Raw genomic sequence first — 20,953 nt, forward strand, 5'->3', positions numbered from 1 at the left:
CCAGTCCAAGGATGAGGGTACTGGGCCAGGGTTGGGGGGTCAGCTGGTGTTGGGATTTGGGACTGGGATTTGGGGGCTGAGTTCAGGAACAAGGATCAAGGTCGTGGTCTAGGGTCTAATTCCAGAATCTGGAGCTGAGGTTTCAAGCCAGATTTGCGGTTGGGATTTGAAGCCGGGGCAGGAATTGGATTTGGAAATGGGGCTGGAGGGTTGGGGCTGAGATATGGGGTAGGGGTTGCAGTCGGAGCTGGGAAATCTAGTTAGAGTTTGAAAGTGTAGCTGGGGTCGGGGTTAGGTTTAGGCTGGAGCTAAAGCGAAGCTGGGCTTGGAGCCAGGGATGAGTTAGGGTCCAGGCTCTGGAGCAGATAGAGAACATTCCTCCTGCTGCCCGGATCTGGGAATTGTGTTCGAGCCCTAACAGCGGCGGACAGAAGCCCCTCCCTTCCCAGGAATGCCTCCAGCCCAGCAGATGGAGCTGTGCCACGTCAGCCAATCGGCTCAAAGCTCTGCCTTGGAAACACCTGTTGATCCCCCTCCCCCCACGCACACCCCCAGGGCTTACCTGGACCAGGTTAGGCAGGTGAAGCACCTCCCCGGAAACGGAGCTGGAGCGCCCCACCTGCCTGGCCCTGTCTGCTCTGATCGGATCCAGCGCTTCCAGGCTTCTTGTGAGTGCCCCATGGTCCCCTGACCCCCACCGCCCCCACTCTCTCCCGCTGGCTCTGCCCAAGAACCTCCGCCCCACCCGCAGCCTGTCCCCACTGCCCCAGCACACCTGTGCAAGCACTTTCAGACCAGTGAAGTCACAGACCTGGGGAACACTGGGACTGACCCCAGGTCCCCTCCCAAGACCCCGCCCCCACCTCCCTTAGGGGCATCTGCACCTGCTCCTCCCAGCCTGTGTGCTAGGCTGCCCCTGCAGAGGGGGGTGTATGTGAAGAACAGACTCCTCCTGGGGCGGGGTGGGGGTGGTAAACCCTTGTACAGCACGGCCACGTTCATCACATTCCTGGACCTACGTATACAGCAGGAGTGCTATCCTGAATTAGGAGAACATTGTGTTCTTTTATTCAAGGAGGCATTCTTTGGGCATCTATGCAGGTCCTAGAATTCCCATTGGAATTTTGAAGCGGAGATGTCAGATGACTCGCTCCCATCCTTCAAGATAAATGTTATTGTCCTCATTTTTCCAATAAGGAGACTGAGGTTCTAAGAGGTGAACTCATCTGGGGATTCTCTGACCCTCCCCTAGGCCCCTCTTCCAGCTAACCCACACCCGGCATTTATCACATATATGCACCTGCTGCAAGCCAGAGCTCCTTGAGGGCAGGGACCACGGCTGCTTTCTTTTGCCCAGTTGAGTCACGCTGATTGGCCTGTAGAGGAAGGTTAAATGTGAAACGAGTAACCACCGTCAGGTCCTTTGCCCCAGTCCCATGGGTGGTAAGGACAGCAGCTGGGGTTCCCGTACAGAGCCCTCCTCCCTTCGCCCCACTTTAGAGAAATCATGGAGGAGGGTGGCATGGGGGCGTTGGTGAGAGGGAGAGTGGAGAAAGACGGGAGGCAGGAAGACGGACGTGGGTGGGGGTGATGAGGCAGGAGCCGTGGGGACGGAAGCAGGGACTGTTTACAGCTGGCCTCCCTGGGACGGGCATTCCACGAGGAAGTAAGAAACATGAGAGGAGGAGGAGGAGGTCCAGGCTAAGGTGACAAGCTTTGGTTGGGACCTGTTGCGTCACAGATGACTTGGGAACAATGGCTTATGGGTCTGGAGCTTAGGAGGGAGATCTGGGTGTGAGGGAGAGAGGGATTGGGGCACCGACAGCCACAGGTGGGAAATCCTATGAGATGTTGGGGAAGGAGAGAGGTAGGGATTAGATCCCGACCCCCAGAAAAGTAGCCGCAGCCCCCAGAGAGAAGGCTCAGGGTCAGGCTGCTGGTTCCAGAAGGGTTAAGCCGTAAGTCCCCCCCCCTCCCCACAGCCCTCCCCCAGGAGCCAGCGGTGACAGCTGAGGCCATGTGAGTCCGATCCTGAATGAGGCTTTATCTCTGCTCTTGGTCCCATCATCCACTGTGGCACCAGCTCCTTTCGGGCCGCCGGGATGGGACAGGCACCTGAGAGAGCCAGAGAGGTCAGGGGCTCCCCTGGTGGGGTGGGGGACATGTCATGTGGGGGAACCCTCCTGGGGTCACTGGAGAGGCATTCCCAAGTGGCAGTGCTGGGGAGGGGGTGTGGCGGGTGGAGGGACGGAGTGCGGGGGACACTGGGGCGGATTCCCAGGGATCATCCCCGAGGCTCCCAGGGAGGCTCTCCAGGGCGAGTGGGCTGGGCAGGTAACAGCGTGATCCCCCTGCAGGTGCTGGAGAGCTTGCCCTGGGCTGGGAGAGGACTGGGACCCCAGAGCAGCTGGTGAGGGCTCTAGGCCATGACCCGCACCCCGGGCCCCCTGGCTCTGCCCTGCGCCCTGCACCCGGCCCCCTGCCATGTCTGAAGGGGAGGCTCCAGCCCCGCCGGGCCGGGGGCTGCCTCCCGACATGCTGGCCGAGCAAGTGGAGCTCTGGTGGTCCCAGCAGCCGCGCCGCTCGGCGCTCTGCTTCGCCGTGGCCGTGCTCCTGGTGGCGGGCTGCGGGGCGGGCGGTGTGGCCCTGCTGTCCTCCACCAGCAGCCGCTCGGGTGAGTGGCGTCTGGCGGCAGGCACGGTGCTCTGCCTGCTGGCCCTGCTGGTCCTGGTCAAGCAGCTGATGAGCTCGGCCGTGCAGGACATGAACTGCGTCCGCCAGCCCCAGCACGTGGCCCTGCTGCGCAGCGGCGGGGGCGCCGACGCGCTGGTGGTGCTGCTCAGCGGCCTGGTGGTGCTGGTCACTGGCCTGACCCTGGCCGGGCTGGCCGCCGCCCCTGCCCCTGCGCGGCCGCTGGCTGCCATGCTCTCCGTGGGCATCGGCCTGGCGGCCTCGGGCTCGCTCTTGCTGCTGGGCCTGCTGCTGTACCAGGTGGGCGTGAGCGGCCACTGCCCCCCGCTCCCCGCCGCCGGGGCCCCCTCCGCCCTCAGCGACGGCAGCGTCCTCAGCATCTCGGGACAGCTGTCTGCTGGCCAGCGGCACGAGACCACGTCCAGCATCGCCAGCCTCATCTGACCAGGCGCCAGAGAGCTCCCCCTTTCCATGAGCTGCCCAGCACCCACAGGGTGGGTGGGAGTGGGGGCGCGCTTGCAGGGACGCGTGCAGGAAGTGCGCGTGGGCATGCACGTGTCCCCAGGACTGCCCACCCCCTGTGGGGTTGTGTGACCTGTGCCGAAGAGCCCACGTGTCCCCACATATCCGTGCCGCAGGAAGGCGTGCTTGGGTCTCCTTGGAACTCGGGGTTTGTGACCATGGAGCGGTCGGAGTCTACCTGTCTGTCACCGGGGTCCCTGAAGATCCTTGGCACCCACTCTCAACAGCCCTCGAATCCAACCCTGCCTTGTAGCACCGATGAGGGATTTCCCAGGAGTGACTGTTTCCCGCCCCCAGAGACCACACCGGTGACTCTTCACGGACCACGAGAGTGGTCACCTAACTGGTGACCAGGTGGAAAGAACACGGGCTCCGCAATGTGACAGGACTGGACTGGGATCCCCCGTCCACGACTCCCCAGCTGGGGGCCCTGGGCAGGTGACTTAACCTCCCAGAGCCTCAGGTTCTGGAGAGTCACAGTCGTGATTGTGGTGACCAATGGTGAGGACCACGTGACATCGTGTATAGGAGGGGCGGGCACCTGGCAGGTGTGAAATAAAAGCGGGGGTCACCGTCATTGTGATTGTCCCTCACCATCTCACCGAGAGACCTTCCTTCCCCTCCCAGGGCCCCCCCCACCAGCCATCCCTTCCACTGGGAACACTGTGCCTAACTCGAGCTGGCAGATGTGCCCTGCCCGGCCCCCCGCCAGGCCTGTGGCTTCTCCTCTAGGTCCTGTGGAGGGGAGTGGGGGTGAGGAGACGCTCAGCTTCGGGAAGGTGGAGGGTTTCTATTTGGGGGTGGAGGGGGGCGTGTACCCTGAATCCTTCATGTTTGCTCCTGTGCTGATTCAAGATAAGCCTTAAGAATTGGGGGTTTATCAGCCGGTTTCTCTGGAGGCTGCAGCTCCCTACCCCACCTCTAGGATCAGACCGCCTTGGCCGGTGCAGTTGCTCCACTGGCTGACCCTCCTCTGCACACCTGCACCACCCCCCTCAGGCATGGGAGGGTTGTCCGAAAGCCCCCTGGGCAGGAAGAGTCACTTCCTGCTTGGGGTCAGCCCTGGAAGGCATCGCCCACCTCCAGCGCAGAACTTCTTGGGTGGCAGTGATCATGATCACCTCCTGCAGGAGGGAGAGCACCAGGAGACGCCAGGTTTCATCACTCCCTGCTGCTCAGGTGGGGTGTCCCCCCTCCCCCGCCAGGGCCCCCAGAGAGGCAGGTGTCCAGGGGCACTGAGAGTAGAGCACCTGTAAGTGCTCTGACAGAAGGAAATTGCTTTCAGGGACCAAGATCTGGGGGTTCCTCCTGGAGAAACCTGGGAGCTGATGGATGGGGGAAGGGTGTTGCCAGCAGGGTGAGTGGAAACAAGAGGCCATGTGTCCGGGGGCACCAAGGACAACAGAGCCTCCCCCGGGAACTGTGGCATCTCAGACCCTGCATATTCAACCTGGGATCCCCTAGTCCTCATCCCCACCCAGCTCCTCATCTCACCTGGGGGGTATGGCCTTCGCCCAGCACCTCGCTCCCTCCCCACCTCATGCCTTGGGAACACATCACCACCTTTGGACTCCACCGCCCACTCCCAGCGCCCTCCCCGGCTATGCGTGATTTGTGCAGCCTCCCCTGGGAGGGGGGGGCTTCCTACTTCTACTCTTTTCTTCCTCAGTTCACCTCCCCCCCAACCCCACCACATACATATACTTGAGCCACAGTGTTAGGGGAGGTGGGGGGGAAGGGGATGCAGGGGGATGCCCCCCCCTTGACCCAGGCTCCAGACCCAGGCACCAGGAGGCTCTTCACCCCTTCTCTTGTCCTTGAAATGTGTGTCCCACTTGCCACCCCACTCCTAGAAGCTGCCCCAAGGATACAGCCTCAAGACAGTGATGTCGCGAGGAGACTATCTGGGTGGCACAGGACACTGAACCCAGTTAAGGCCTCGGTGTAAGATCTGACAGGCAGGTGCTGAGATCTACTCACCCCCACCTCCCCGAGAGTCACCCAAGAAAAGCCTCATAAGTAAGTTCCTGTGCCCCTTACACCTGCCATCCCCCAACCTGTCCCTGTCTTTGTCTTGGGTCTCTTCCTGCCCCCCAAGGGCCAGGACCAATTTCAGGTTACACCCGGGAAGCTCCAGGTTGCAGCCCAGTGCTGTACTTACAGGGAAACTTACAGTATCCCCCCACGACACACCTGTCCCCCTAGACTAACAAGGTGCCCATTTCCTACGTCCATACCCCCAACTGTAGACGCCAGTCTCACTTCCTTCCCTGCGCGCCTGTCTCCTTAGTCAGGTGGTCCTGCTGGCAGGACATGGGTGTCGCTTCTCTGCACATCCCTTATTCCCAAGGTGGGCCTGATGCATAGTGGGTGCTTTACTGGGTGGGTGAAGGGCTCAGCTTGGTTGGATGGCAGTGTGTATGCCCTACCCAGAACAAACAGGTCGGGAACCTAGGCCACTGTCCACTCCTGGCCCTGAATCTTTCTGTCCCTGAATCCTCACTCTTCCAGGGCTCCCAAGAGGGAGCCGCCATTCTCATCAGAGGACCACAGACCGCCTCTCCATCCGTTCATGTGGGGAGAATTCCTGTTTCTTTTCAGCTGAAACAGGGTTAGACTCTTTCATGAGATTTCCTTTAAAAAAACTAAAGGAAAAAAATAAAAATAAAAAAACTAAAAGAAGGGAGACACCTGGATGGCTCAGTGGTTGAGCATCTGCCTTTGGCTCAGGTTGTGATCCCGGGATCCTGGGATCGAGTCCCACATTGGGCTCCACGCAGGAAGCCTGCTTCTCCCTCTGCCTGTGTCTCTGCCTCTCTCTGTGTGTCTCTCGTGAATAAATAAATAAAATCTTAAAAAAAAAAAAAAAAAAAAAAACTAAAGGAAGGGCACCTGGCTGGCTCAGTTGGAGGAGCATGCCACTCTTGATCTTGGGGTCATGAGGTTGAGTCCCATGTTGGGCCTAGTGATGACTTAAAAACCCAAATAAGAAGCAGAAGGTTTATTTGAGGAAAACAAACAAATAAAATGCTACAAAAAAAAAAAAAAAAACTAAAGGAAAACAGAAGCACAGGCCTAAAGAAAGGGTGGAGGGCCAGGTTACATTGCACCAATGTCCCAATAAGCAGCCACCACAGGCAAGGCCTTCCTTGAGCTCCCCTGGGAAGGACGCCAGGTGAAGACCATGGCCCTGCCCCCAGAGGGCCATTCCAAAGGGCAGTGGAGTAGTACCTACACACCCAGTAGGACGTGGGTCTGGGTAGGAGCTGGGTGGACGCACGGGCAGGGCGGAAATGCCGCTACTTCTGCAGTCACTACAGCTGACTTCCCAGGACCTGGTACCCCTAGCTTGTTGGCTCAGAGCATCTCCCTAAATCCCATCTCGGGCCACACTGCAACCAGCCATCCCCTGGCCCCTCCTGTCTTCATCTCCCTTCTGGTTAAGTTTCCATGACCCATCATTTCACCTGCTCCTTGACAGTCCTCAGCTCCTTAGCCCCCCGCCCCCTCCCTGTCCTTTGGTCCCAACCAATCCCTTCCCGTCTGCCTTCACTGCACCTGCTGCCTCACAGTGACTGGTTATTGGAGAGACCTGCCTTCACTGCACCTGCTGCACAGCCAGGCAGCCTGGGGTCACCATGGGTCCCTCATCACCCACCTCGACTGGTCTGCAATGCTACTCATTGCTTACACTGTTCCTCCCCGGTGGGCTCCTGCTTCCACAGCGGCTCCCAAGTTCTCTCCACGACCTTTCACACCCCAGCGTCACCCCCAGAACACCACCCTCTGCAGGGGGCTTGGCCTCCCTACCACGAGAAAGTGACAGCCCCATGGTGGGAAGCCTTCCCCTTGCTCCTGCCAAATAGCTCTCCCTTCCCTCCCCTTTGTGGAATGGCCCTGTCAGCCCAGCCAAGGAATTTGGACTTTGTCCTCAGGACAATGAGAAACATGGAAAGCTTTTAATTAGGGGAGTACTCTGGCCAGAATAGGATTGGAGACCGAGGCTGGCCACAGTGCAGAGCCAGGAATTGGTCATCAGAGAAAAGAATCAGAAGAAATGTCCAGTCAGTCCCAGAGGTGCCATTTCTGCAGGCCCCTGGGGGATGAGAAGCAGCGGCCAAGCTAGGGAGGTGGAGAAGAAGGAGTATCCCAGAAAGAAGGGAGGGTCCAGAGATGAGAGAACTTGGCTCCTTCAAGGAAACACAGTGGGTTCGTGTGGCCAGAACTGGAACATTCACTGGCAAGAGGCAAGGGGGCAGCCAGGGAGGAGCCCTGGGCCAGTCCTGGGCTCAGAGGCTTCAGAGCAGGTGGTCCCGTTTCTTAAGGTGAAGAGGAATCTGGTGGAGGGTTTTAAGCAGAGGAATGGCCTGGTCAGAATTGTGCTTTAGGACGGTCATTCTGCCTGCAGCGTAGAGAATTAATTAGAAGGGGCAAAACTAGGGACGGGGGAAGGTGTCGGCTGATGAATGCCATCTCCGGCTCGAGGCAATCAATGGTGGCCCCCAAGAGGTGGCCGTTGGGACGGAGTAAAACACGACAGATCTGATGGACGTTCAGAGGGTGCGATCAACATGTCCTTGTGACCAAGGAGCTCTTTAAGATGAGAGAAGTGTGATGGGTTGAGAGAATGTTGAGGGAACGAGAGGCTTAAGACGGGAGGCAGAGAAGAGGCTGTTCTTAAAGGCCCTGAGTGGACAGGCAGGGAGGGTGGCCCCAGGGCACGCGACAGGGGCCAGGGTTTATGATGCCACGTGGACAGGGGAGAAGCAAGAATGTGGACACGGGTAAGTTGGAGCAGGAATTGAGGGAGGCCCTGACCAACAACTGACCCCAAAATGCAAAGCGGTGTTGGGTACAAAGCAAAGAAGGGGCTGAGGGAGAGACAGTGGGGTGGTCTGGGCCTAGACAGAGGTCCCCGTGGGCAGCAGGGGAGGTAGAGAGAGGCACTTGCCATATGTGCCCCCAGTGCTCCATAGTCACATTTCAGGTCCTTGGCCATGTCACCTGGACCCTCAGATACTGGAAGAACATGTTCCAGCAACTTCTGGATGGTTCTTACATCACATCTAGTTACATCCCACATGAGAAGTCACCCCTTCTAGGGACACTCAGGTTTCTAGAGGGGCTTTCTCGGGTGTAATACATGTTCCCTGGCACTCAGCTTTCTGCACGCGGACGGGGGGCTGCCTTCTGGAGTGTTCCCCAGGACCTGCACGTAGCTGTGGAAGTCAGCCCCCGGGACTTGATTGGGGCATGCCACTTGTACCCTCACAGCCCGCCCTCCCAAACCTGCAGCTTGCACCCTGAAACGTCTCAGCTCCCGCTCCCTCGGGGGAGGGGAGTGCCAGCCCGGGCAGGCTGGGAGCAAGTCCAGCTACCAAGACCAACGATCGGTACTTTGGGGTGAGATTGTGGTGCGGTTGCTGAGTGAAGCGGGCAAGTTGCAATTAACTTGTGGGAGCCTCAACTTCTCAGTCTATGAAATGGGGGTGCCCGCCAGGCGGGGCTGTCATAAAGAAGCGCTAGAGCTTCAGTGTCATAATTGTTGATGTTGTTACTGTTACCATGTTCTACAGGATCAGAGATTCTGATTCAAGTCCTTTGCTGTCCTTATGGGATCTTTTTTTTTTAAGGATTTTATTTATTTATTTATTTATTTATTCATTCATTCATTCATTCATTCATTCATGAGAGGGAGAGAGAGAGGGAGAGCACACATGTGTGTGCACACATTTAGCCATACAAGGAGAGGAGCAGAGGGAAAGGAAAGGGGAGGGGGAAAGAATCTCAAGCAGACTTCGGGCTGAGTGTGGAGCTGGACAGGGGGCTCGATCTCACAATTCCAAGATCATGACCTGAGCTGACATCAAGAGTCGGACACTTAACTGACTGAGCCACCCAGGTGCCCCCTCACCGGATCTTCTGACCTGAATCCTGGGATGCAGACACATCTAAATCTCCAGCCCAGAGTGAATGAGGAGGAGGGAGGCTTGGCAAGCTTCCCCTTCAAGATGAGCAGAAGCCAGCCTCTGCCCCTGGAAACCGCACATCAGGCATGGACTCCACGGTCACCCACAGCCAGCCCCTCGTCAGTGCACCCAGCCACCCAACCAGATACCGGGGCCACTTCGGTGCCTCCTTCCTACTCCCCACTTCTGGCAGCAGCAAGCCTGCCAATGCCGCCTCCCTCGTGTCTCTGGAATCTCTCTGTTCCCTGCCACACCCTAGGCAAGTCTTACCACCTCTCTCTGGGGCTTTCCCCTCCAACCCATTGGCACAGCATCCAGAGTGACTTTTCTATCACGATTACATCACTCCCTGGCCCAAAAAAGTCCACAGACAAGCCCCAGCTGCTCTCATGTTGAAGTGCAAGCTGCCTTGGCACCAAAGCCCTCGCTGATCTGACCCTCCCTCCAGCTTCATCACTGCCCCGGGCACCCCTCGATCCCTGCCTTTCTCTCAACCTCCTTCCTGTATCAGTCCTGCCCTCCCCTTTCTTCTCGGCTTGCTCTTTCCTCAAAGGCTAGCACTGCAGCCAGTGGCCACATGTGGGGTGGCCACCCAGCTCCTGAGGACTCCCTCTTGTCTGGGAATGACCTGAACAAACAGGCACCGAAGTCACATCCGCACAGCAGGAGGCTGCCCCCATTCATAGCTGGGTAGGTACTTGACCCAAATTGGGCTGATGACATTCTGACATTCCCCCCCACCCCCCCACCCAGTACTTGAAACTTGGAACCAAGAACTCGGGAGTCCCAGGCATGGAGTCTCATGAATGCCCACAAGTGACAGAGCATGAGAGATACTAGATACTTTTCCTGTCCTCAAGCTGCTGGAGCCCTCTGCTTCCTGCCTTCCTGAGTCCGTTGTCCCTTTAATTCTCTTCCCATTGTTTGCGACCAAAAGAAGCTTAAATTTCTCCCTTCTTTAATCTGCCTCCCTTGGTTGGATTATTTGGGGTTTTTTTGGTATCTCGTTATATAACTTCTTTATATATTTTGGATGGTAACCCTTTATTGGATATGTCATTTGCACACCTCTTCTTCCACTCAGTGGGTTGTCTTTTAATTTTACAGAAGATAGGAAAAGACATTTCTCCAAAGAAGACATACAGATGGACAAGAGACACATGTAAAGATGCTCAATATCAGTCATCATCAGGGAAATGTAAATCAAAGGCCATGAGCTATCACCTCCCACCTGTCAGAATGGGTAAAGTCAACAACACAAGAGGATACAGAGGATGTGGAGAAAGGGAAACCCTTGTGCACTATTGGTGGGAATTCAACCTGGTGCAGCCTCTGTGGAAAAGTGTGGAGGTTTCTAAAAAATAATTAAAAATAGAACTAGCATATGAGCCAGCATTCACACTACTGAGTATTTTTACCCAAAGAATTCTAAAGGATACATGCAACCCTATGTTCATTGCAGCATTATTTACAACAGCCAAATTACGGAGTCAGCCCAAGTGTCCACTGATAGATGAGTGGATAAAGAAGGGGTACATATGCATACATACCATATGTATATAATGGAATATCACTCAGCCATAAAAAAGAATGAAATCTTGCCATTTGCAATGACAAGGATGGATCTAGAGAGTATAATGCTAAGCAAAATAAGTCAGTCCGAGAAAGATAAGTAGCATATGATTTCACTCATACATGGAATTTAAGAAACAAATGAACAAAGGGGGGAAAAAGGGAAACTAAGAAACCTACTCTTAACTACATAGAACAAGCTGATGGTTACCAGAGGGGAGGATGCGGGGAAATGGAGGATGGGGATTAAGAGTACACCTGTCATGGGATGGTTCCAGCAGTTGAGTCTCTGCCTTTGGCTCAGGGCATGACCCCACGGTCCTGGGATCGAGGCCCAGGTCGGGCTCTCTGCATGGAGCCTGCTTCTCTCTCTGCCTGTGTCTCTACCTCTCTGTGTCTCTCATGAATAAATAAATACCATCTTTTTTTTTTTTTTAAAGTACACTTGTCATGATGAGCACTGAGTAACGTATGGAATTGTTGAATCACACACACACACACACACACACACACACACACACACAGAACAGGACAAAACTGCCTCCCTTGCCCCAATCTCCCCAGCAAGGATGAGCCTGTCCTCCTCCTCCTCATCAGCTCTTGATAAAGTCTCCTACATTCGACTCATTCCCTCACCTTTCATCTACTCACTCCTCAGTCTGCAGTACAAGCTTGACAATTATTTATTTAGCATCTGCCATGCACAAGAATGAGGACACAAAACTAGACACGGCCTGTGGCTTCAGGGAGTTCACAGTCTAGCCCTGAGGACCCACACAGCAAGGAGGACGTGCAAACTCTAATGCAGATTAAAATCAACGGGGGGGGGGGCGGGGGGGGCCAGAGAAAGGCAGAGGAACTCACAGGGTGTTGGGGGTGGGGAGCAAGTCTCTGGAGGGGCTGCACTAGCAGTGTCTTTTCCAGCAACAAGGGACACTTTTATGCACGAGTCCCAATTCAGGAAAATAAAAATCAGTGACTCCTTTTTACTTTCATTTAAGACAAAAATAGGTTTAATTAGTACCTGTGAAAAATGTAATATAACCATTTCAATCACTCACTTTATTGAAAAAATTTCAACAAGATACTTGGCACACTGGATTTTACCTACTAAAATGTCATCATCTCGGTACATCTGAAATGCTGACAGGTAGGCGGGTCATAAGGGGTCTGTTGGCCAGGGATTTCATCACTGTCATAGAGGATTTTTTTTTAAAAGATTGTTTATTTGAGGGGGGGAGAGAGAGAGAGAGGGAGAGACCTTGCACGCGCACACACATATGTGTGAGCAAGCAGGGGATGGGGCAGAGGGAGAGAGAATCCCCGGTGGGGGAACCTGATGTGGGCTCCACCCCAGAACCCTGAGATCATGACCTGAGCTAGCTGCACAACCGACTGAGCTGCCCAAGTGCCCTCTGTCATGGACGATTTGAGAGAACAGAAGAGCAGTGTAAGCCAGGGAGACAGGGTAAGCAAGAAGTGCATGGGAAAACACCTTGCAGGAGAAAAGGAGTAACAAATAAGGAGTTTTCTAGGGAGTGAAGTTGAGAAAGGCAACTAAGGGAACCAAGGGGCTGACAGAGGCCCTATTTCTCCAGCCAGGCCCTGGGTAGTTGTCCTGAGAACTGCAGGGAGCCATTGAGGGTGATGGAGCAAGAGAAGATTTATCACTGTAGTGCTAGCGTCAGGGAAGGGAGGATCCTCTACGCCTGGTTAGCCCTTAAGCCCCAAACACCTCTGGCCCCTTGTGGCCTCCACGTGGTATCCTCCACCCTCAAGTTGTCAGGTATGGGGAGGGGAGGGGGTGTCCAAAATCAGGGCTCAGAAGGAAAAGTTGTCCCTGTTCCCCTCTGTCTCCAGCCCACCAGCCCCGGGCTGAATGTAATTGTCCTCGATGAAGCCATCATCATCCTCTTCACCCACGTCCGGGAAGGCTGCCTTCCCTATCCTGGGCAGCTGGTGGTGCTGGTAGCTGGCATGATATTTGCGGCAGAGGTAGCATTTGGCAGCAAGCGCTATGAGGAGGGAGAGGACCACAGCGCCCAGCACAACCCCGACCAACACAGGCCATGCCCGGGCCCCGGTGGCCAGTGCAGGGGACACGGCTGATGCTGAGGGCCCCACAGTGGCTGCGGAGAAAGGGACAGCATTAGGGTTGGGGGTCCCAGATGGGTTCCCTGGGGAAACCGAAAGGTCCAGTGGGGACAGGGTCCTCCCCGCAACCGCCTCCTCGGCCTCCTTCCCACTCACTCACTTTGGTTCAGCTCACTCATCGAGAGGCCTGAAGACGCCGGTGAGCCTCAGCTTCTGCCAGAAGAGCTGGGGCTCCAAGGAAACCCCTAGATGCCAGGCAGCCCTGGAGCTCAGAGTCCTAGAACATACACATGCATGTGGGTGTCCGGGAGGCCGCAGGAGCACATTAAAGGGCAGACTCACGGCCACGTTAGGGCACAGAACAATTGACCAGAACCAGTCGTGCACAAAAGGGAAATAAGCTGAGTACCTGGAAATTGGCTATTTGTAAGGGAATGCTATAGGATCCAGCTCTGCAAGCTCCTGAAAAACATCAACACTGGAACTTACTAAGCACCATGTGTGATTCACGCACCAGGCATGTGCTCACGGCACCCTGTGATGTGGGGATAAACATTATCCCCTCTCTGTAGATGAGGACCCTGAGGCCCAGAACAGTGAACTAATTCAGCCAAAGCCCCAGGACTTGAACCCAGGTCTCTGATACCAGGGCCCAGACCCAGTCTGCTACACTGCTTGGTGGGCAGAGGCTGGGACGTGGGGCAGAGGCAGTTCTGGCCCCCAGGGGTTAGGCAATAGCAATTGCTTCAAGCTAATGAACCAAAGTAGAGACCACTTGTGGAGGACAGCGCCAGTCCCTAGGTGGGCAGGGGCCCCACTCCTCCTCAGTCAGGAGTTCCTGCTTCCCCACCTTGACCCTCAGCTCCTCAGACACATCCCTTGTCCATCGACCTCTGTCTGCCCTCAAGAGGGAGGCAGTTTTCAGGGAGGAGCCAACTGTGGATCACCTGGATCAGGAAATCATCTGGATAAGAACTACTAGGGCTAGGGCGGAGCTAGAGGAGGAGCACCTGAATTAAGGGAGTATCTGGAGGAAGATCATCTAGGCTTGAGAATACCTATGGGGGAGCGCCTGAATCAGAGGAATGTCTGGGGGAGAAACACCCGAATCTGAGGAGTATCTAGAGGAAGAGCACCTAGGTTAGGGAAGTACCTGTCAGAAGAGCAGCTAGGCCTGGAGATTATCTGTAGGTGGAGCACCTGAATCAGAGGAGTACCTGGGGAGGAGCATCCAGGCTAGAAAAGCACCTAGGAGAGAAGCATCTCATTTAGGGGAGTACCTCCCACATTCTTTGATACAGATGTCTTAATGAAACCCTCCTTCCTCCCCTCCAACCTGTCACCAAGCCCCATCAGTTCTTCCTGGAACTAAATATCTCTAGAATGGCTCTGACCCTCCTCTGCACCCCACTGCCACTGTCCCCATCCAAGATACCTTCATCTGTACCTCGACTCTTGCATGACCTCCTAACCCTGTCTTTTCCCACTTTCCATCCATTCCTCAGGGTGATTGGCCTAATGCCCCCATCTGACCCCATCACTCCCCCACTCTTAAAAATTCTTCAGAGCTCCCCAGGCCCTCTGGGCTGCACAGAGATTCCTCAGCATATTCTTCAAGGCCTCACAACCCAGCACATGTCCTCTGACCCACTCGTCCTCTTGTCCACAGTCCCCTCCCCCACGCTCCACACACACACACACACATGCACTCACATGCACACACACACACACACACACACCGTCACCCACCCTCTTGTTTGCCACCCACCCCCTCCTCTGTACTTTGAGTTCCCCATCCCTGATGGCCAAATCAGACCACACCTGCCTGTGAGGTTGTCCCAGGACCACCCCCCTTCCATGACCCCTTCCCTGGCCTACCCAGTCAACTGCCCATCAGAATCAGCCAGTGACTGGCTGGGCAGCTGCCTGGGGCCAAGGACCGGGCTGATTAATGTGTCCCCCGGTACTGGCAGAGAGCCGGGCGCTCAGGGGCTCCCTGCGGGTCAGAGTAGGGGACAGCTGGAGAGTGAAGAGGGGAGCGTTAGAAAGGAGAGCTCCGTCACTCATCACTCACTGGGGGCCTACTCTGGGCCCCACACTAGGCACTGGATCCTCAGAAAATAAGATTTTGATCAATGGAAATGAATTGTATTCATACTGACCTCTCTAAGATTTTACTCCTACTTCCTTCCTTCCTGCCCTCTCCCTGTGAATTCTTCTCAAGGACACACACACCTCCACAGGCTGTCACCCTACCCCCACAGGTCACATCTGTCTCTTCCATCCACAAACACACACCCTCTGATCTACCAGACATACACCCCTGATTTGTGGCTCCTTTCAAAGCTCCCAGGAGCTCTCAGGGATCTGCGGGATCCCCCTCTCAGGCCCCCCAGGGTCTCCCCCTCTGCTCCCCACCTGTAGGAACTGTGCACAGTCCAGGGAGGACGCTTCCGGCTGGAGCGGGCAGGACCTGACAGGTGGGCGGGCCACTGACTCACCTGGGGACGCCGCCGGCGGGCGGGGCCGAACCCGCAGGTGCGGGCGGAGGGCGGGGCGGCCGGCAACGTCTCCAAGCGGGAGGGCTCGGGAGTACACTCCTTCCCGAGCTGTGGCGGGGACCCTCTGGGCGCAGGTCCCACCCCCACCCCCAGGGCGGAGGGTGGGAAGCCAGGGGGGTGGGAGGGGGCGCGGGGGGCGGTGCTGGGATCCGAGAGGGGTGAAGCGGGCCCTGGAAGGGGCGGGCAGGCACCTCAGGAGGCGTCTGCTCGGGCTCCCAGCCCTGATGTGCCAGTGAGTTTCCCGTGACAGGTGCAAAGTCCAGAGAAGGGGGGTTGGGGAGCTCCTCCCTGGCAGCAAAGCCGCCTGGCCAAGGACACGCTGAACTGCCTGCAAAAATGTGTGCGAGCCTACGCTGGGGGTGGGGAGGGGGTGGAGGTCATTGGGGGAGCTTACCTGTGCCCTTGAGGTCTGCTGTGTGCCTGAGCCCTGAGCGTCTACCTGGATAGAGACTTCTAGGCTTCGTCTGGTCGCAAGGATCCTGGGAGCCCACAGAGCTGAGCTCTGAACCTGTCGCCTTACTCCTCAGCTCCAGGCCTGGTGCCTCCTGGCCTTTAAGACCCAGCTCTAGAGTCACCTTCCAGGGGCATTAGGTCCTCCCAGACTAGCCCTCCCCACCCCACCCCCATCCCGGCTCCTCACACACACACACACACACACACACACACACCCAGCCCACCCCCCAATCTTCCCACCCCCCAAGCCCCACCTTCCGCAGGAGCTTTTTCATAGGGGCTGGGTTTTGACATCAGGGTTCCCAGCACCTGATGCGGGGCAGGCTCAGTAAATGCTTAAAGGAGGACGTGTTAGGAGCTAAGCCATGAAGCACAAGCCTTCACGGGGAGCCACAGGGCACAGCCAGGGCAAGAGCTGCTGCGGGGCTTGGAAGTGGGGCCCACAGAACCAAGGACCTGGAATACCTGGGACTCCTGCCGATGGCCCCTCCCAACTCTCCTTCCTGGTTTGGCACCCACCTGGCACACTGCTCCAGCCGCACCAGAATATTCTCTATTCCTAGGACCCACCGTGCTCTCCTCTCCCGGGCTCTGAGCCCAGCCCTTCCCTCCAGCCCCTTCTCCCACATGTCCATCTCCCACCTGCTTGATTCCTCCCAGGCCAACTCATCACTCAGGCCCCAGCTCCAGTGACTCTTTTTTTTATTTTTTAAGATTTTTTTTATTTATTCATGAGAGACACAGAGAGAGAGGCAGAGACACAGGCAGAGGGAGAAGCAGGCTCCATGCAGGGAGCCCGACGTGAGACTTGATCCGGGGACTTCAGGATCACACCCCCGGCTGAAGACGGCGCTAAACCGCTGAGCCACTGGGGCTGCCCTGGGGTCTTGCTTTGATTTTTGAATCAAGAACATCACAGGATTCAGAAGCTATTCATTGAACACCTACCAGTCCCCACCTGGGACCTACCAGTCCCAGGCCCTGTGCTGGTTCTTTTTTTTTTTTTTTTTTTTTTTTTTTAAAGATTTTATTTATTTATTCTTGAGAGATAGAAGGAGAGACAGAGCCAGAGACACAGGCAGAGGGAGAAGCAGGCTCCATGCACCGGGAGCCCGACGTGGGACTCGATCCCGGGTCTCCAGGATCGCGCCCTGGGCCAAAGGCAGGCGCCAAACCGCTGCGCCACCCAGGGATCCCTGGTTCTTTTTTAATTATGGTATTCGTATAACATAATCTGCTTCACAAAAAAAAAAAAAAAAAAAAAAAAATTAGCCGTTTTCAGGGCACAGTCCAGCAGCATGTAGTATATTCCGAACCTTGTGCAAACAGCTCTCTAACTAGTCTAGAACACTCGCATCACACCAGTAGGGTACCCCAACCCATTAAGTAGTCACTCCTCATTTCCTCATCCCTCCAGCCTCCAGCTACCACTAATCTACTTTCTGTCTCCGTGTATTTGACTGTTCTGGATCTTTCATACAATTCTAATCATATTTGTGCCAGATTTTTAATGAACTATTTCATTTAAACCTCATAACTCTGAGATAGATGTTAATTATCCCTTTAACAGATGAAGAAAATAAGGCCCCGAGAAGGTAATTTGGATGAAGACTCACAGAAGAAAGCAAGTAATGGTCTGCACATCCATCAGTCAGTCACTTATTCAATGAATATTTATTGAAGGCCCACAACCAGCCCATACAGCATGCACTGCAAAACAGCAGAAAGCAACCTGCTGGATGCCCCCAGCGCAGGGAGAGCAGAGAACAGGCTGGATGTCTGCACCTGCCCCATCAGCCAGGAGCTCTAGTGCAGTGAACAACCTTTACGACCTTCCATGGCAGCCCTGGAAGCCATGTGGTAAGCTCAGTGCTAGCATTGAGGGCAGAGTTCCCACCACCATACAGCTCTCATTCTGGTTGGGAAGGCAGACAATACACAAGCAAAGAAATAAATAAGATTAGTTCAGATAATGATGAGTGCTGTGAAAAGTATAATAGCTTCCTGTGATAAGGAGTTGTAGAGGTGACCGCTACTTTACATCAGATAGTTTAAAAAAAAAAAAAAGGGACTCACAGAAGAGGAAATGTGTGAGCTGAGACCTGACTCAGAGTAAGATAGCAATCACACCAGTATCTGGGGTAAGAGCATTCCAGAAAGAAGGAACAGCCAGAGAAAAGACCAAGAGGCAGGAGCACAGCTGGTTCATTCAAGCAACAGAGAAGAGGCCAGCTGGAGGGAGCGCAGCCAGTGGGGAGAGTGAGAGGGCAGTGTGAGGGGCCTATGGGAAGAGCTCATGGGGCCAGGAGGGGGGGCCTATTCTTCCCTCCTTCGGTAAGAGGGGCTGACCTTTCATTCTGTGTAAAGGTTGGACTAGAGGAGACCAGAGTAGAAGCAGGGAGGCCAGCTGGGAGGCCGTTGCTGTCATCCAGGAGAGAGGGAATGTGACACCAGGATAGTCAGGTAGAGATGGAGACAAGTGCTCAGGCTCCAGACATATTCTGAAGGTAAAGCCAACATGATTTTCTGACTGGATGTGGGGGTTTGCAAAAACAAGAAAAGGAACCAAGAATCACCCCCAAAGTTTTGAGCAAGCAGCCAGTAGGATGGAGTTGTCATTGACTGATACAAGAAGACTCTGGAAGGGGCAGTGTTTGCAGGGCGATCAGGACCTCAGTTGTGGATATGTTAGTTGTGAGATGCCTGTGGGACATCCGGGTGTCCCCCTGAGCCTGCATGCAGCAAAGTAAGAGCTAGACATAGACATTTGAGAATCAGCAAAATGTGGATGATTTTTTTAAAAGATTTTATTTATTTATGTGAAAGAGAGAGAGAGACAGATAATGAACAGGGGGAGCAGCAGAGGCAGAGGGAGAAGCAGGCTCCCCACTGAGGAGGAAGCCCAACCCAGGACTCGATCCCAGGGATCACACACTGGGATCACAACCTGAGCTGAAGGCAGACGCCTAACCGATAGAGCCACCCAGATGCCCCAAAAGTGGGCGATTTTTAAAGCCCTAGATGAGATTCCCCAAAGGGAAGTGTGGAAAGAGAAGAGGGCTGAGCCTCGGAGCTTGCCAGGCACAGAGGTCAGGGAGAGGAGGAGAAGCAGGAAAGGAGGCTAAGAGTGGCCTGGAAGGAGGCCGACACACCCGGAGAGGTGTCTGGGAGGCCAGAGAAGAAAGCATTTCGGGAGCAGGGGCTTGGGGAGCTCTGGAGATGCTGATAGGTCAGCTAAGCTATGGACTGAGAATTGACTTTGAAATTGGCCACGTGGAGGTCACTGGCATCCCTGGCAAGAGCAGTCTCATGGTGTGGTGGAGACAAATGCCCAACGGGGCACGATGTGTGACATATGAGCGATGCACAAGCATGGGAGCAGAGGGCAACTCCATCAGGGAATTTTGCTGTAAAAGGAACAGAGAATGGGGCAGACTCTGGAGAAAGGTGTGGGATCCGGGGAAGATTTCTTTTTTTCTTTTTTTAAGGCTGGGAGCTTTTAGACCATCTGTGTCTGCTGATAAGAATAATCCAGGAGAGAGAGGAAACTGATGACACAGAGAGAAGGAACAATGGGAGTGAGTTCTTGAGGCCTGAAGGGGTGTGGGGTCAAGTGCACAGGTGGAGGGTTGGCATTGCACAGGAGCAGGAACAGTCCCTCTGACGAAGGTGGAGTGTACAGGTGAAATGATGGGAGCGTCTGGTTTCCCAGAGAAACAGGAAGCCATGTCACCAGCTCATAGTGAAGAGTGGGGGAACGGGTGGAGGTACTGGGATTTGAGAAGAGGGGAATCCCTCACCCCAGGGCTTGAGAGAGAGAGCATGGTCTGGCCAAGATTGGGGATTTGCCTGGCAAATCTGAGGAAGCTAGAGAGGGCCAAGGGAGCCGAGCTGTAGGCAAGGGAGTGGTTGCCATGCTGGCCCATGCAATCTGGGTGGGGCAAAGAGGAAGTGAGGGCCAAGTGCAGGAGGTGTGACGAGCCCTGGAAAAGTGGTAGGATGGGTGCATTTTAGGAGCCATTGCTGGTTGTGCCAGAGAGAGTACGTTGAAAAAATAGGATGCGGTCAGGGCACCTGGGTGTCTGCCTTCGGCTCAGGTCGTGATCCAGAGGTCCTGGGATTGAGTCCCACATCTGGCTCCCTGCTCAGCGGGGAGTTTGCTTCTCCCTCTCTCTTTGCGTTCTCTTCCTTGCTCTCTCTGAAATAAAGACGTAGAATCTTAAAAAAAAAAAAAAAATAGGATGTGGCCAGCAGATGGTGGCACATGGAAATGGAGGTTACCCAGGGGATGCAGGTCTTGATACAGACACAGCCTAGGATATGAACCAGAGAGTGGTCCTAGATGGGGGTCTGCAGACGGATGATGGTCTTACTACGCCCTGAAGTATGTTAAACTCAACCTGCTAACCAGAGGACTAAAGAAAACATGCCGATAGCTCTCTTAGTAAATGGAAGAGTAGGATTCGAACCCAGGTCTCCGGACTCTAAACCCAGCACCTTTCTGGTTATATTCCAACTAGATTCCTCTTCTGTGTGTAACACTTACCATCAATGGGTTCGATCCCTCAGAATCACTTGTAGTGACAGACAGCAGTCGCTTCGAAGATTTTAATGTATCTCCCAAAGGAAATTGAGGGTGCTGCTAATAGAAGAGAGAACGGATGCTGAGCAAGCGAAGAACAGGGTGTTCTGCTCCCATCCTGCACTTGCTCCCTTCTCCATTTGACCCAACCCTTCCCTGGGGCAGTCCCGGGGGTCTTAGCCTTGGGGTGGCTGAGGTTCCCTTGTTAGAAGCTGATGAGAGCCGGACAGTGCTTGTGAACACAGTCACAAATATGTTCACAATTCTGTGTGCAGTAGGTGTTCAATAAAAACGTATCAGGTCAATGAATTGTGGGAATTCCGGGGGCTGACCTGCTCTTTCCAGGTTAAAGACTGGTGTTTGCACTCTGTATGAGGAAGCTGTGTTCTGTTGTAAATGGGTGGCCCCTTGAATTGGGTAAAAGACCCTTCTTCTTGCAAGGCCCTGGAGGGTGGCTGCCTGCGTCCAGCTCGGTCATCGCCAGCCTCCCAGTGGTGGATGGAGTCAGC

General features: G+C 55.0%; 2 protein-coding genes across 8 annotated transcripts; one reads left to right on the forward strand and one right to left on the reverse strand.

The window, feature by feature from the left end:
• Nucleotides 1-3,790, forward strand: TMEM125 (transmembrane protein 125). 4 transcript variants are annotated; one of them, XM_041739218.1, is made up of 4 exons: nt 1-17; nt 556-668; nt 1,983-2,132; nt 2,358-3,790. In XM_041739218.1, exon 4 carries the CDS (start codon nt 2,485-2,487, stop codon nt 3,133-3,135), a length of 651 nt encoding a protein of 216 aa, XP_041595152.1. In that variant the 5' UTR covers nt 1-17; nt 556-668; nt 1,983-2,132; nt 2,358-2,484; the 3' UTR covers nt 3,136-3,790. The 4 variants fall into 4 exon arrangements, with proteins under 4 accessions (XP_041595152.1, XP_041595153.1, XP_041595154.1 ...); XM_041739219.1 differs by lacking the exon at nt 1-17 and adding an exon at nt 1,102-1,356 and having other exon boundaries at nt 313-668; XM_041739220.1 differs by lacking the exon at nt 1-17 and adding an exon at nt 1,102-1,216 and having other exon boundaries at nt 313-668.
• A 7,629-nt stretch (nt 3,791-11,419) lies between these two features.
• Nucleotides 11,420-15,901, reverse strand: C23H1orf210 (chromosome 23 C1orf210 homolog). 4 transcript variants are annotated; one of them, XM_041737859.1, is made up of 4 exons: nt 15,804-15,901; nt 14,002-14,096; nt 13,009-13,125; nt 11,420-12,883 (listed from the first exon to the last, which is right to left on the reverse strand). In XM_041737859.1, exons 3-4 carry the CDS (start codon nt 13,025-13,027, stop codon nt 12,576-12,578), a joined length of 327 nt encoding a protein of 108 aa, XP_041593793.1. In that variant the 5' UTR covers nt 13,028-13,125; nt 14,002-14,096; nt 15,804-15,901; the 3' UTR covers nt 11,420-12,575. The 4 variants fall into 4 exon arrangements, with proteins under 4 accessions (XP_041593793.1, XP_041593790.1, XP_041593792.1 ...); XM_041737856.1 differs by lacking the exon at nt 15,804-15,901 and adding an exon at nt 15,350-15,640; XM_041737858.1 differs by lacking the exon at nt 15,804-15,901 and adding an exon at nt 15,267-15,640.
• Nucleotides 15,902-20,953: the final 5,052 nt, after the last annotated feature.

The sequence above is a fragment of the Vulpes lagopus genome, chromosome 23 (assembly GCF_018345385.1).
Source record: "Vulpes lagopus strain Blue_001 chromosome 23, ASM1834538v1, whole genome shotgun sequence".
NCBI classification, from domain to species: Eukaryota; Metazoa; Chordata; class Mammalia; order Carnivora; family Canidae; genus Vulpes; species Vulpes lagopus.

Excerpts from the sequence above, each read along its gene's own strand:
- TMEM125 (XM_041739218.1), top strand. The coding sequence starts at position 2,485 with ATGTCTGAAGGGGAGGCTCCAGCCCCGCCGGGCCGGGGGCTGCCTCCC.